This window comes from Ictalurus furcatus, chromosome 9, assembly GCF_023375685.1.
Source record: "Ictalurus furcatus strain D&B chromosome 9, Billie_1.0, whole genome shotgun sequence".
NCBI classification, from domain to species: domain Eukaryota; kingdom Metazoa; phylum Chordata; class Actinopteri; order Siluriformes; family Ictaluridae; genus Ictalurus; species Ictalurus furcatus.
The window spans coordinates 26,445,811-26,459,470 of record NC_071263.1 but is presented as its reverse complement, the minus strand read 5'-3'; the positions used below and the strand labels follow the sequence as shown (position 1 = coordinate 26,459,470).

General features: G+C 41.4%; 2 protein-coding genes across 2 annotated transcripts in view; one reads left to right on the top strand and one right to left on the bottom strand.

The window, feature by feature from the left end:
- Positions 1-686: 686 nt before the first annotated feature.
- Positions 687-10,135, bottom strand: mdh1ab (malate dehydrogenase 1Ab, NAD (soluble)). Its single transcript, XM_053632683.1, has 9 exons — positions 9,981-10,135; positions 8,621-8,719; positions 8,221-8,317; positions 7,293-7,468; positions 5,386-5,508; positions 4,175-4,351; positions 2,838-2,951; positions 1,678-1,767; positions 687-1,355 (listed from the first exon to the last, which is right to left on the bottom strand). Exons 1-9 carry the CDS (start codon positions 9,981-9,983, stop codon positions 1,233-1,235), a joined length of 1,002 nt encoding a protein of 333 aa, XP_053488658.1. The 5' UTR covers positions 9,984-10,135; the 3' UTR covers positions 687-1,232.
- Positions 10,136-10,167: 32 nt separating this feature from the next.
- wdpcp (WD repeat containing planar cell polarity effector) overlaps positions 10,168-13,660 on the top strand; it is an 83,647-nt gene continuing 80,154 nt past the window's right edge. The window contains exon 1 of the mRNA XM_053632676.1: positions 10,168-10,831. The gene's annotated coding sequence lies outside the window, so the exon portion shown is untranslated. The remainder of the gene's footprint in view (positions 10,832-13,660) is intronic.

The window sequence follows — 13,660 nt, the reverse complement described above, 5'->3', positions numbered from 1 at the left end:
CTTTCGGAGGTGGACAGGGGTCAGCCTGGGCACTCTGATCGCTCTGCAGCTACGCAGCTGCATACGCAGCAAACTGTGATGCACTGTGTTCTGACTCCTTTCTATCAGAGCCAGCATTAAGTTTTACAGCAACTTTTGCTACAGTAGCTCTCCTGTAGGATCGGACCAGACGGGCTAGCCTTCACACCCCATGTGCATCATTGAGCCTTGGGTGCACATGACCCCCGTCACCGGTTGTCCTTCCTTGTAGCACTATTGAGAGGTACTAACCACTGCATACCAGGAACACCCCACAAGACCTACTGTTATGGAGATGCTCTGACCCAGTCATCACAATTTGGCATTTGTCAAAGTCGCTCAGATCCTTACACTTGCCCATTTTTCCTGCTTCCAACACGTCAACTTTGAGAACTGACTGTTCACCTGCTGCCGAATATATCCCACCCCTTAAAAGGTGCCAATGTAATGAGATAATCAATGTTACTCACTTCACCTGCCAGTGGTTTTAATCTTATGGTTGATCAATCAGCGTATATAGTCGTCAATATAAGGGATCGGGAAAAAGTTTGGAGAAGTTTAGAGAAACATGATGTCTCGAGATGAAACGTCCAACAGATGTGAAAGAAAAACAACATACAGCACACACACTTAATATACCAGAATAAGACGAAACCAAACCATTTCAGTCCAAGTTTACATTTTCACTTTCGCTTTCGTTTATTGAAGAGCTGTCCGTTACAGTAACAACAAGTGCATCATGGGTAATTTTATGAAGAGCAGTTCAACTGAAACACGTTTTAAACTATCTGGAGATGTAACAACTCCAAGTTTCCTTTTAAAGGCTTGACAATAACCCCCACACACACACGTACAGAGAGAGAGAGAGAGAGAGAGAGAGAGCTTACTGACCTTATATACTGTATATAATGACCTATTACACTGTGAGGGTTCTTTCTCTCCCTGACCGTCTAATGTGTGCGAATTCCCAAACAAACCAGAGAGGAGGGAACAGGCACCAGACGACGAAATTGAAACAACCCGAATTCTAGACTTCTAGAATCTAGAGGTTGCTACGCTACAACACGCACACACACACATTGCTGTGCTTATATGTGATCTAAAGCTTTCCTATTGAAATGTATGTTTAATTGAAAAGAGGAGAACGGAGTGCTTTTTGGGGCGTTTCACAGACGTGCGTCCGGGTGGAGGTGCGTTTTCGGCGTGCGATTTAGTCACACGCAGAGGAAGGAGATGGCGGTGTCTCGCTCCTCCACCAGCTCGGCCGCGGTGGCGTCCATCTTGGCTCGAGAGAAGTCGTTGATGGCCAGACCCTCGGCGATCTTCCAGGATTTATCCTGCAGGAGAAACGCAAAAAAAGACGAAGACTTTACAAAGTATCCGGGATCGACCGATACGGAAACTGGTATGAAAATAATCACTGATGCAGATTTTAAGATTATTACAATCCGGACCATTTGCTAGGGGTTTTTCTTCAAGTCAAACATTAAAGGGGAAATAACAGCAGGTTTATATGAAGTCGTAAATGCGAAACTGAAGAAGCTGATCGTATGTACTAAAAGTTAAATGCACGTTTACGATCTCGTCCTTCCTGCTTACTGACATGCCTCTAATAAAAAAAAAAAAAAAATTTATATCCTCAATAGATTTTCCACTCACCTTGATGTTGACGGGGAATGAATAGATGAGGTCATCAGGAACGCCATATGAGTTTCCAGTCGAGTACACACCCATGGAGACAAACTCGCCCTACACAGCACAACAAAGAACATCTCAGAACGTGCGTGCAAATAAATCCTTTATTTATTTATTCATTTAAAAAGTCAACATTCAGGTTAATCTGCTAACATGACTAAATACTTTTAAAACGGAACGTCGCCAAAGAAGGACAGGAGCGAGACTGTACACAGCTGCCCTGAGATTGGCTTATGTTTAGCTTTTAATGCTTTCCGATTGATTTATTTCTTTTTAGAGGTTTTGAACTTCCTGGTCTCCTCATCATCTGCACCCCCACCCACCCATTTACCAAACACTGACCGACTCTTTGATTTACCTTGAACATTTAGACAGACAAGACAAAACAAATACCAATAGAGCATTATTATTACTATTACTCCTATTACTATTGTTATGACTTATTAGTAGTAGTAGCAGCAGCAGCAGTAATAGAAGTAGTAGATGTAGCAGTAATAGTAGCAACAGGAGTAGTAATAGTAGATGTAGTAGTAATTATACTGGTAATAATAGGAGCAGTAGATGTAATGGTAATATTATTATTATTATTATTAACAATAATAATAATCCTAGTAGTAGTGGTGGCAAAATAAAAGGGTGGAATAATCTGAATAATGTCAGAAAACAATGACTATACGAAGAACAATAACAGTATAATTCCAGGAGAGTGAGTATCAAAAAACCAACAGCATTACACAATGCAAACCAACTGCATTACACATTGCAGACGCCGTCTCTCTATAGATCTATATATAGACACACAAAGCAGCGAAGTGTGTGAAGCGCATTAACACAGTGTCAAAATTCCAGTATGGCAAGACAGAGTGGAGCATGTGGGTGTGTCATGGCAAAAGAATGTGTGTACATGTACAGTGTAGAAAGACGCATGTATGACATTGTTCATGAAGCATTCCTAACTTCTTGAACAGCTAGTGAGACAAGTCAGGTACACGTGGGAAGTTTTGAGTGATTACTCAGTCTGCTCGATGTTGTGAGACTTGTGATTAGGTGTCAGTGATCGGATGTGCGAGAGTGAAACACCGGCTCTGGTGTGAGACAAACGGACTGGGTTAGATGTAGCAGACCTCAGCAGTGCCGGTCCAGATGTCCCTCATGTGGTCACAGATGGCCTTGGCAGCAGACATGGCGCTGGAGAGCTTGCGTGCCTTAATGACCGCTGCTCCACGCTGCTGAACCGTCTGAGAGAGATGGTGGGAAAGAAAGAAAGAAAGAAAAGTACATTAGATAAGAGCGTGTGGTCCACAGGCACAGGACAAGGGAGAACGTTACTGTCGCTACTGCTTTCCAACAATAAGAACAATTCCTTTGGACGTAAAGTTCCTCAAACATTTTGTACACTTGCCTAGAAGAATGGAGGCTGGGAGCGAGCAATCTATCCATTGCTCTATCGCTCCATCTATATAATCGCTCGATCACCATCTATCGCTCTATCCATCTATCGATCAGTCTATTTATCCATAGATCTCGTGATCGATCTATCCATCGCTCCATCCATCCATCCATCCAAATGAGAACTGCAGCCATAAGATAGAAATACTTACATGCTATATTCCCTATTTAACCCTGTGTTAAGAAACAAGTCAATGGCTGAGTGAGATCTGCCATCTGGTGGCAGAAATTGTCCCTGAAAAACAGCACTTTACACTTTTAACACCCAATTAGTACTGCAGTTTATATACTATAAAATAATATACAAATAAAACGTTGAATTTGGACTTGCTCCGCAGTACAATTAATGCACTTTGTTACACAAATAAGCATTTAAAAAGACCGCCATCAGCAGTAGTATCTATTAATGACGCTCATTTTTCTATACAATATTAATAAACTGCATATTAAAATCTGAAAAATACACTATTAACGTTATAATAAAACAGTATAATATATGACTGTATTCGTCAAGTTCGCCTTAAATGTTTATGACGAGAGTCGAGTTGAATGAATCTTTTTTTTTTATTTTCATTGTAAAACTAGTGATCCCTGGATGAAGCGACTCAAATTCCAATTAATGATTCATTTTTGGAACAAAATTGATTTCCCCCCTTGTTTATAATATGGACATTGATGACACACTGAGCTCGCGCTTCATTTTTCAGAGTCTCTGCGTATTACCGTTCTTGTACCATGCCTGAAAATGCAACGTGATGCAGGATGTTTGAAAGTTTATGAATGAAATATCCATAAATGGCAGTCTAGTAATGACTTTGTGTCAAAGTGCATGATGTCAACAACAGATATAAAGTCTAGACTACGCATGCATCACGCCTCCCTGACATGCACGATCGCAGCAATGTAAATTACTCGAATAAAACACCTAACCTGCCAACGTGGCACACCTAGGCATGTAGTATCTCTCTGACCGCAGCACTGTCTTGGTTGTGAACATTGTGAATAAACTCACAGAGATGAAGTCTCCTTTCAGCCAGCTGTCGTCCTTCACGGCGTCGAACGCGGCCACGTCTTTTCCCCCCACGCTGACCTTGCAGTGGTGCACGTCGGGGTACTGGGTGGACGAGTGGTTCCCCCAGATAATCACGTTCTTCACGCTATTGGCTGAAACACCACAGCGCATTGCCACCTACAGGACAACATCATGAACTGCAGCTTAGGACGACCGAACAGTAGCTAGCATTTCCATTTAATTTACTTGTATAGCTAGATCCTCTACCACAGAAAAATGAATAAATAATCCAATTTCATCAGTTACTACATAAAAACTAATTATTTAACACAGAAACAAATCCATTTTTAGCTGTTTAAGACGTGCACACTCCTAACACATAGTGTCTCTTAATCACGAACACCCAATAATGACAGGTCGAGCTAAATTTCCATCTTCTTAACATCTTGAGAGTAAGAAAGAGAGACTGGTGAAGGGACGACGCTCTAGAACTGCAGGAACATACCGTATCGCGCTCATTTCGCAGGCGTTCCACACGGTTAAACGCAACTCTAAACACACGTAAAGTATGACGTGTCGCTCCGTAATGAATTAAAACCGCTGCGGTGTATATACGCATGTAAGAGGAGGAAAAAAAAAAAAAAAAAAAAAAAAAAAAAAAAAAAAAAAAAAAAACTTCATGACATGCGGTTATTGAAAAATAATCGACGTCTGGGGGGAAACGGTACCTCTGCTTCACATCGGGGCGACGACACCACTTTGCTTGTGGTGGATTTTACTCCTATAAATGCACACTTATAAATATCAGTATTTAATCAGTTAATCTACCTCAGCTCTATTATTCCCCGTGTTTTAATCTTTGCACACTGACCCGATTTCAGCAAAAGATCTAGTTTTCTAGTTCTTCTTCTATGCTCCACCTTTAAAAAAAAAAAAAAAAAAAAAAAAGTCCCTCTCAGATGATGCAAAACGCTTTACAGTACACGCATCAAGCCACTCGGAGTTAATCCAGGATCAGCTCGTGTATATAATCGTATTACACTGTTAAAGAGAGACGCTCACGCCGGGTTTGCACTCGAGCTTATCCGAGACTGACTTTAATTACTACAGTAAGATATGAAGAGCAAGCGCCGATCTACAGTCCACATACACAGGGTGTACAGTTTATAATAACAGTAACCGCGTGTGTGTGTGTGTGTGTGTGTTCTGACCTGAGAGCTGGCACGGTTATGGTCCAGGCGAGTCAGGCAGGAGAAGTTCTCTTTGGGAATGGAGGGAGCGGATTTAGCCGCAATCAGGCAGTTGGTGTTGGCCGGGTTTCCCACCACCAGAACCTACGGAGCAACAAGAGGGACATCGTCGTCAAAAAAAACCCCAAAACAAACAGGTTTGAATTTCAGCTTCTCTTTCGTATACTAGTATAAATTGGGTTTGTACAGAGCTGAAAAAAAGAGAAAAAGTCTTCAGGGCCACGGTGCAACACGGAACAGTACACAAGACTGCATAACGTGCAAATACACATCGGTGTGAGACGAACGCAAGACAATAAATAAATAAATAAATAAATAAATAAATAAATAAGTAAGTACACAGGACATGGACTGTAAACTATTGGGTAATGATACAGCACAAGTACAGCAAATGACATAGAACTGCAGTACAAAGTTATACAATACATAATGATTTTCTCCATAAGGGGTATTTGGTTGATCTTGAATGAGCAGGCTTCAAACTGGTGAACAGGAAGTAACGTCCAGCAGGTATGCCTTTTTAAACCTTCACTTTCAGCAACCGCTGATATCTGACACTACCTTCCATGTGCGAAAATTTCGAAAATGCAAAAACCTGGTATTTAAAAAAAACAAACCATAAAATAAATCTATTAAATTTTATAATCTAAAGATTAGTTTGGTCGAAATCCCTACACTACAGTAATGCTGCGTTTGCGGACATGTCCAACGACGTAAGGATACTACGGAAGCCCCAAGAGGCCACGCGTTATTATTTATTATCGTCCTTCTGGTTTTCTCGTGATCTTCTCACAGTGTAATTTCACCACGAGGAAACCTGACGTCTTGCGAAAGGGACTCGCGGTGTCTTCATCACCACCATCATAAATGTCATTTTTTACATCTCTTAACCTTCACAAATTGTATTTTCGGATCAAGTGCTGCCTAGACGTACGTTTGTTTTTTTTTTTGTTTTTTTTTAAACTTTAGGAGTTTACTACAGAGTTATTCCATCAACTGCTGTAAAACGAAGCGTACACTAACTCTAAACACTAACGAGTCGCTGGACTGGAAAGGAGCTTGTCTCATGTTGCTCTGAGAAAAGGCCACCGGGATAAAGCCAGGACACGTCCCTTCCTGCCAGGACGACAGCGAGAGACGCACTTAGTCATCGCACGCTCCTTGGAGAGCTGCCTCAGGTGTTGTAGAGCGCGAATAATGCTGGTGATTGTCTAAAAGAAAATCCACTGAGGATGGACGAACTCTCATCGTGCACAATTAACACAGCAAACAATCTGCGACGGACAAAAACGAAGCTGCAGAAATGTGTGTGTGTGTGTGTGTGTGTGTGTGGGGGGAGACTAGTACATTAAAACATGAACATGGATAATCCTTATATATTGGATTTATTTGTAATTTCTATGCTTCAGATTTAGTTTAAATGATTATACACTAACGGTACAGGACAATCGGAAGCTATGCTCTGAACAGCGTTCATCTCGAGCTAGTGTGTGTGTGTGTGTGTGTTGGGGGACTAACAGCTTATACGGCAGGTAAAACAGATTACCTTTAATCTACAAACTCAAAGTCTGCTTATTGGATCAAACGTCGCAGACTGATGAACAGTTAGATTACGACATAACTTTACTAGACGTCTAAAGCAACCGTCATGAATAAAGTGTGCTTAACTGTTTAACACACACACACACACACACACACACACACACACACACACACACACACACACACAAAGACATGTAATTTAAATGGGACAGGAAACAGGAAGTAAAACTAGCTAGCTTTTGGTAAAGGTTAAATCCGCTTCGGAACAAGTTCGTCCGGGCGATCCTTAACCCCATGGATTTGAGATCAGAAATCTATAGAGTCACCTTGACCGTCTTCTTGGCGTACTTGTCCAGCGCTGTGCCCTGAGACTTAAAGATGGCCACGTTGGCCTTGAGCAGGTCTTTCCTCTCCATTCCCTCCTTCCTGGGCATGGAGCCCACCAGAATGGCGGCATCCAGGTCCTTAAACGCCACGTCCTCTTTATCTGTAGGGATGACCTCTACATAACACACACAAAACATCCTCCATGTTAGTTGCAGCGTGTGTACGGACACCTCTGACTAGCACTAAATCAACAATACCTTCATCGTCGGTCTGTTTAGAGTCGCCGAACAGCAGTAGGGACTTTCTCTTCAGATCTACACTTGTTTATTTTATTTACACGACGCACTATTTCCAGTCACGCTTCGCGTACGTGTCTGAAAGCCGTTCGAGCGGCGGACACGAGTCTGCGGCGTCTTTTCGTCCGTTACAGGTGACAGGAAGTCCGTTCGGGTTCCTGACCACTTCAAGGTGCGCGTGTGACATGCATTCAGACATGCGCCTTCTGTACTTTAGTCTCACAGCACCCGGGCAAAACTAAAGCTGTGTTGGACTGACTGCATCTCTGGACTGCATTCGGGCAGCCAGTTGTGATTCTCGGGGCTTTAAGGGCTTCAGACATCAGAGAGCCACACAAAACCAGCGTAAAGCTCCGACAGCAGCGACAGAGGCCACTCACAGCGTGTTTAGAGAGCAGCCCGATTCCCATGGCACAGCAGATTAATCCATAGTGCACTGTTATATCACACACAGTATATGAAGAATAAAATATAATACTCAGAATAGTTCCTTTGCAAAAAAAAATAAAATAAATAAAAATAAGCGAATTGTTTTAAGATTTGCATCTGGTTTAATTTCTCAGTGCTTATTAATGATTAATGAAGGGGGTGTGTGTGCACGTGTGTGTGTGTGTGTGTGTGTGTGGTTTACCCTTCAAAAGTGGGAGAGCGCAATCCTGCAGCTCCATGACCACACCGTCCAGCACAGGCAGCATGGGAGTGATGTCCAGCAGGACCAGGACAATAGGCTGAGAAGCACGAATAAATACGTAAATAAATACGTAACTCAAGATGCCATGACCAAAGACCTCTTTCTATATAATAAATATAATAAGTTATAATCTATTTCCTATTCCGATAAAAGTCTCATGGTACACACTGCATCGTAAAAGTAGATGTCGGTGCTAAGTAGATGCTATATAGTATTCGTATGTAATTTGGGACGCAGCCACATTCCGTAACGGTCAAACTCTTATTTTTACGCTGCTGTTTATCTGGAAACATTCAGAATTCACATGGTGTGTAACGTGTAAACTCGGCCCCGCGTTCACCTGATCTTTGCCGAACACGTCTCCCTTGGCGATGCCGTAGAGCAGGGAGTAGGCAATCTGTCCAGCCGCGCCGGTCACCAGAACTCGGATAGGATCAGCCTGTGACAAGATAAATAAATAAATATCAGACAGGTGAATATACAATACAGAACACCGTGTCTTGAAACCTGGTGGAGGGTGTCACTGTGGTGCAACAGGTAACGCTGCAACTTCACAGCTCTAACGTTTCCAAGGTTGAGGTTTGACCCTGAGCTACGTGTTCTCCCCGTGTCCCTGTAGGTTTCCTTCAGGTTCTCCGGCTCCACCCACCTTCCACAAACATGTCCGTACACGAGTACTGGCTATAATAAAGTGCCCTTAAATGTGAATGCGTGCGTGCATTTCCGAGGTCGCTCCCATTGTTCCCTGGATCAAAGATAGAAGATGAACGAATGAATGAAAAAAAAAAAAAAACCACGGATACCGGTTTGCCCACTAATGTAGACTGAAGGAGGGCACAAGGACGATCGGGTTAACCTTTAAAAATAGGACAAGGCCCTGATATAAGGCACCTTACCATGCTGAGGGACCTAAATAGAAACAGTGGAAGACAGAAAATATATATATTTCATTCACAGCTTTCACTGCTGGTGAAATGTTTGTGTCCATGACAACAGTCCTTCCCTGTTGAAAAAAAAATACTAATGGTTTCCACTACAGATACTATTACGAACCATGTGCTATCCATTAAAACCATTATCTATCCTTTATGGTACCCAGTAGGCATAACATGCCACCAGAAGAAGGCAAGAAATTACTACTACAGACCCACAGGGACCATTAGAGTTTCCATTAAAACTAATACAATTCCCATTATAACCATTACAAATTCTATAAGGGTTTATGTTGCTGTTTTAACGTCCAGGTAAGGTTAGTGGCAAAAAAAAAACCCCAAACACTACAAAATACATAAATAAAATATATATTTAAAAATCTATGGTGAAAAAAGGTGTGAAATAATTTGTGTCAGCTTCAATTAGCGTAGTTTTTTGGTCCTCAACCTTGCACCTTGTATAGTAGCTAACTCCGTAACTAGCTGGGCCGAATCCCAAACGCAGACCCCTCGAATCCGTAGAACACTACAAACCACGTAAAAGCCGTTAGTTTCACACCCTAAATAGCGCGCTTATATAGGGACCGCGTCGCCATTTAGGACACAACCTTACCGTCAAATCAGACTGCACGAATGAGTATTAAATCGACTCGAATTGTAAGCGCTGATTACAAAAAAAGAGATAATAATCACACAAATCGTTCAGAAACTCATTTTAAATGTCTCACTAAAGCATGCAGACGTTTTTAAAATAAAAAAAAAACCTACCATTTTGAATAATTCGTCCTGCAAACTGCGTCTCTCTGCCGATTGTTTCGGAGGTCACCTCTATTTCTTGTACCGGGATTCGGTCACGAGGCGGGTTGGTGACGTATACTAGCACAGCATTATGGGTGTTGGAGTTCTAAACGTGCAGTTTAGAATAAGGTCACAGTTCTATTTAAACTACATTTCCCAAAACTGCTCGGCGATGCATTTCTAGCTTCGCGATTACGATTTTTTTTTGCCACTATCATTATTTAACGTTTATTTTCTTGCCCATTTGAGGGGAATTATTAACTTTGCGCTTGAATTAGTGCTATTTAAAAAAAAATAATTACAAAATATTGTTCCTATAATTCAATTCGTGTAACTCAAAGTGCACGCAGAACTATACGGTATGATTTATATTCTTCAATATGGCACCAGTACAACTTAAACACACGCAGTTCCTCTATAGATCATTCACAAACGTGTGTTTTTCAGATAAATATAGCTCATCAGGACGCCACGGAATTAGATGAGCGACCCGGAAACCGTGTTTCAGCATTACCGTAACATTTCGAGTAGAGGGACACGCGCAAAAACAAACCGGGGAAAGTTTGGATCTGTTGCCTAGAGGCGCTGAAATCATGATCTAACTAACGCGTTCTCACCAGTGTGAGATTTCTCAGTGTGTTCTCATTGCTTTAAACTCGAAAAGTGCGCAGTAAACAACGACTGTAAATCCTATCTACACCTATTTAGGTAGAAATAAGCATTAAAATAATACATTGAATGCAGCGGAATGGTCATCTACTCCAAACCAAAACATCAGAGTACTACAGCAGCATCAAACGCAGCCGACTGCTTGACTGACAGTAAGTTCCTTTGTGTTCAGTGTTATTTTGGGATATTTATCAGTGTATATGCTGTAAATACTGCAACGTTTAAAGACAAATCTACTTTTTCGTTCCTGTTGGAAATCTAAGGTTTAGGTGCCTAGTTTGACAAGTAATACAGTCCCCTCCAATAGTATTGGAACAGCAAGGCCAATTTGTTTTAGTCTGAAGATATTTGGGTTTGAGATCAAAAGATGTGTGTCTTGTTAGATTGATTGTTTAAACAGTAAATAGCTCTGAACATCCGCTCTTGGTTTTAGCCTTCGGTTTCACCCGTGAAAACGGCATTTGTTAAAAAGGATAAACCAACATGAAGAGCCGAGAGCTGTCTATGGGAGTAAAGCATGCCATTTGGAAGCTGAGAAAAGAGGGAGACTCAAACAGGATTAATGTTGGTTTGACATTCGATATATGCGGAAATTAATGGATCGTCTCTAAAGTTACATACGACATTGTTATACACGATTCTAACTTCAATAGCATTTGAAGGGAATGACTTACAGTCATATAACCAACTGTAAAGTGTTCATCTAGGTGTCAGGTATAATGCACACCTCTTAGATTTTTGATATTTATTAAAATGAGCTATTAAATTATATGTAAATTAGACATGAATTTCATTACTGAATAGATGAACACTTTACAGTTGGATGTGTGACTGTACATCATTCCCTTCAAATGCTATTGAGCTTTAAATTATGATATATTTAGTGTATGAGCCCATGCAGTAATACAATACATGGCAATTTTTATATATATGATTTAATAGCTTATTTTGTTAATTATCAAAATGACCTCAATCCGATTCAATCTGATTCATACCCGAAGTAAACCCAAATAGAATTAAGACGTGTGGAGTATTCCTGTTTTAGTCTCATTATCAACGTGTATTACAGACACGTACACACCTTAATCACACTATTAACATCGTGTGAGAGTTTTCACCGCATTGTGCGACAGGACACGTACACACACGGCAGCGCTCAACCGTTTGACGGCAAACAAGAGAGCACGGCTGCGTCCCAAACCGCATACTTGCCTACTATAAGGTAGGAGAAATACACGTATCTCGGCTATATAGTAGGTAAGTACACGGTTTAAAATAAAAACACCCAAAACTGTATACGGTACCATAACGAAGACCAACTGTATGTCGATATGTGAAATTCTGGAGGGAACGCAATGGCGGACGGCGTGGCGTGGGGACGTAATGACGTGTGCCGTTAATCCATCTCTGTTCTATAACACGTAAAACCTGAACATGAAAGGAATATTCTAAAAGCGACTCATGTAAACACCTTAATCAGAATACTGTCTTATTCAGAATAAGGTCAATAATTAGATTACTGCTGTCCGTGTAAACGCAGTCAGTGTTTGTCTGCAAATTTACAGAGAAATGCATCCAAATTCATCAGGAGGAAGTGACTCAATGAAGGAACGAACAGTGGAAGGTTTTAGACTGGCCAAGTCAATCACCAGACCTTAACTCAAGTGAGCAGAATTTCACCTCCTGAAGAGGAGACTGAAGGGAGAAACCCCCCAAAACAAACCACAACTGTAAGAAGCTGTGGTGGTAAAAACCTGGAAAAGCAACACTTTGTATCCATACGGAACGACCGTATAGAGAGAGAGAGAGAGACTCGGCGAGTGATAACTGATCTGTGTGCTGCATTTTGTATGAAGCCATTACAGGCTCATTACAAGCAGACGCACAAAAGAGCAGCAGGTTGTGTTACACCCTCGAAAACATGACTATGCCCTCACTTAGGGAGCGAGATGAGACAGTAAACAGCAAGTCTCGTATAGGTGAACACCTAAAGTTTCATTCTGTAACAACGCTACAAACTGTTCAAGTTTTTCTGTATCCAGACATGTGGTGTTGTGGTGTTGCTGTCGGGTTGTTGTTGCCGTCAATCTTGTTTTTTTATTTTCTCATAAAATGGGATGGGGGTCTATAACCTCGGCTGAAAGCTTGGAACGTTGCTAGTAACATTGCAGCATGTGAAATAGCTTAGCTTGTAAGCACAGGGAGAAAAAGAAGCTGGCCCTGCTGGCTCTGATGCGAATGCTCCTGTATCTCCTCCTGCAAGGAAGGAGGTTGAAGAGTTTGTGACTGCGATGGGAAAACTCCCTGATGATGATGTGTGCTCTATCTAGATATCTACTGTGCTGAAGATGTTCAGTGGCTGGTAGTTGGGCACCATTGATGTGTTGGGCAGTTACAAAATATCTCAAGAATGATTAGTTGAACGGTTGTAGGATTTATATGCAATTATCAACTGGAACCAGCAAATGAACTGATATTAGAGTTTGGAATTGATCTATTCAGGGTCAAGGTCACAGCGAGGTCAAAATCTGAAACGTTTTTTCTTCAATCTTGTCCACGCTCCTTGGCATTGAGTCCATCTTTGCTTTGTTTGTTTTTGAGCCAATGAAAAGGCTTTAAAAAAAAAAAAAAAGTAAGTTTATCTTTACGCGTCACAAGATTGACTGTACTATAGCGCCACCATCAGGACAACGAGTGTCATGTCGCTACTACTTACAGGTTTGTTCTGTGTGATTTGATTTGGTGATGAAAAAGAAGCAGCAGTATCTCAACAAGTCCAATCCATCACTGATCGGATTGAGAGTCATAGCTAGAGTAATCGAGATTTCTAAGGGTTCGTCTGAGTTTGAACATCTCTTGTGTTTCTTACTCCTTGACTGTAGAACTTTAAATCTTGGAGTATCACATGACGGCATTTCTAAATGTCGAGGTATAGTTCTCTCGCCAGAGCTAGTCCGGGCATGTCCTCTTTATCGTTGACG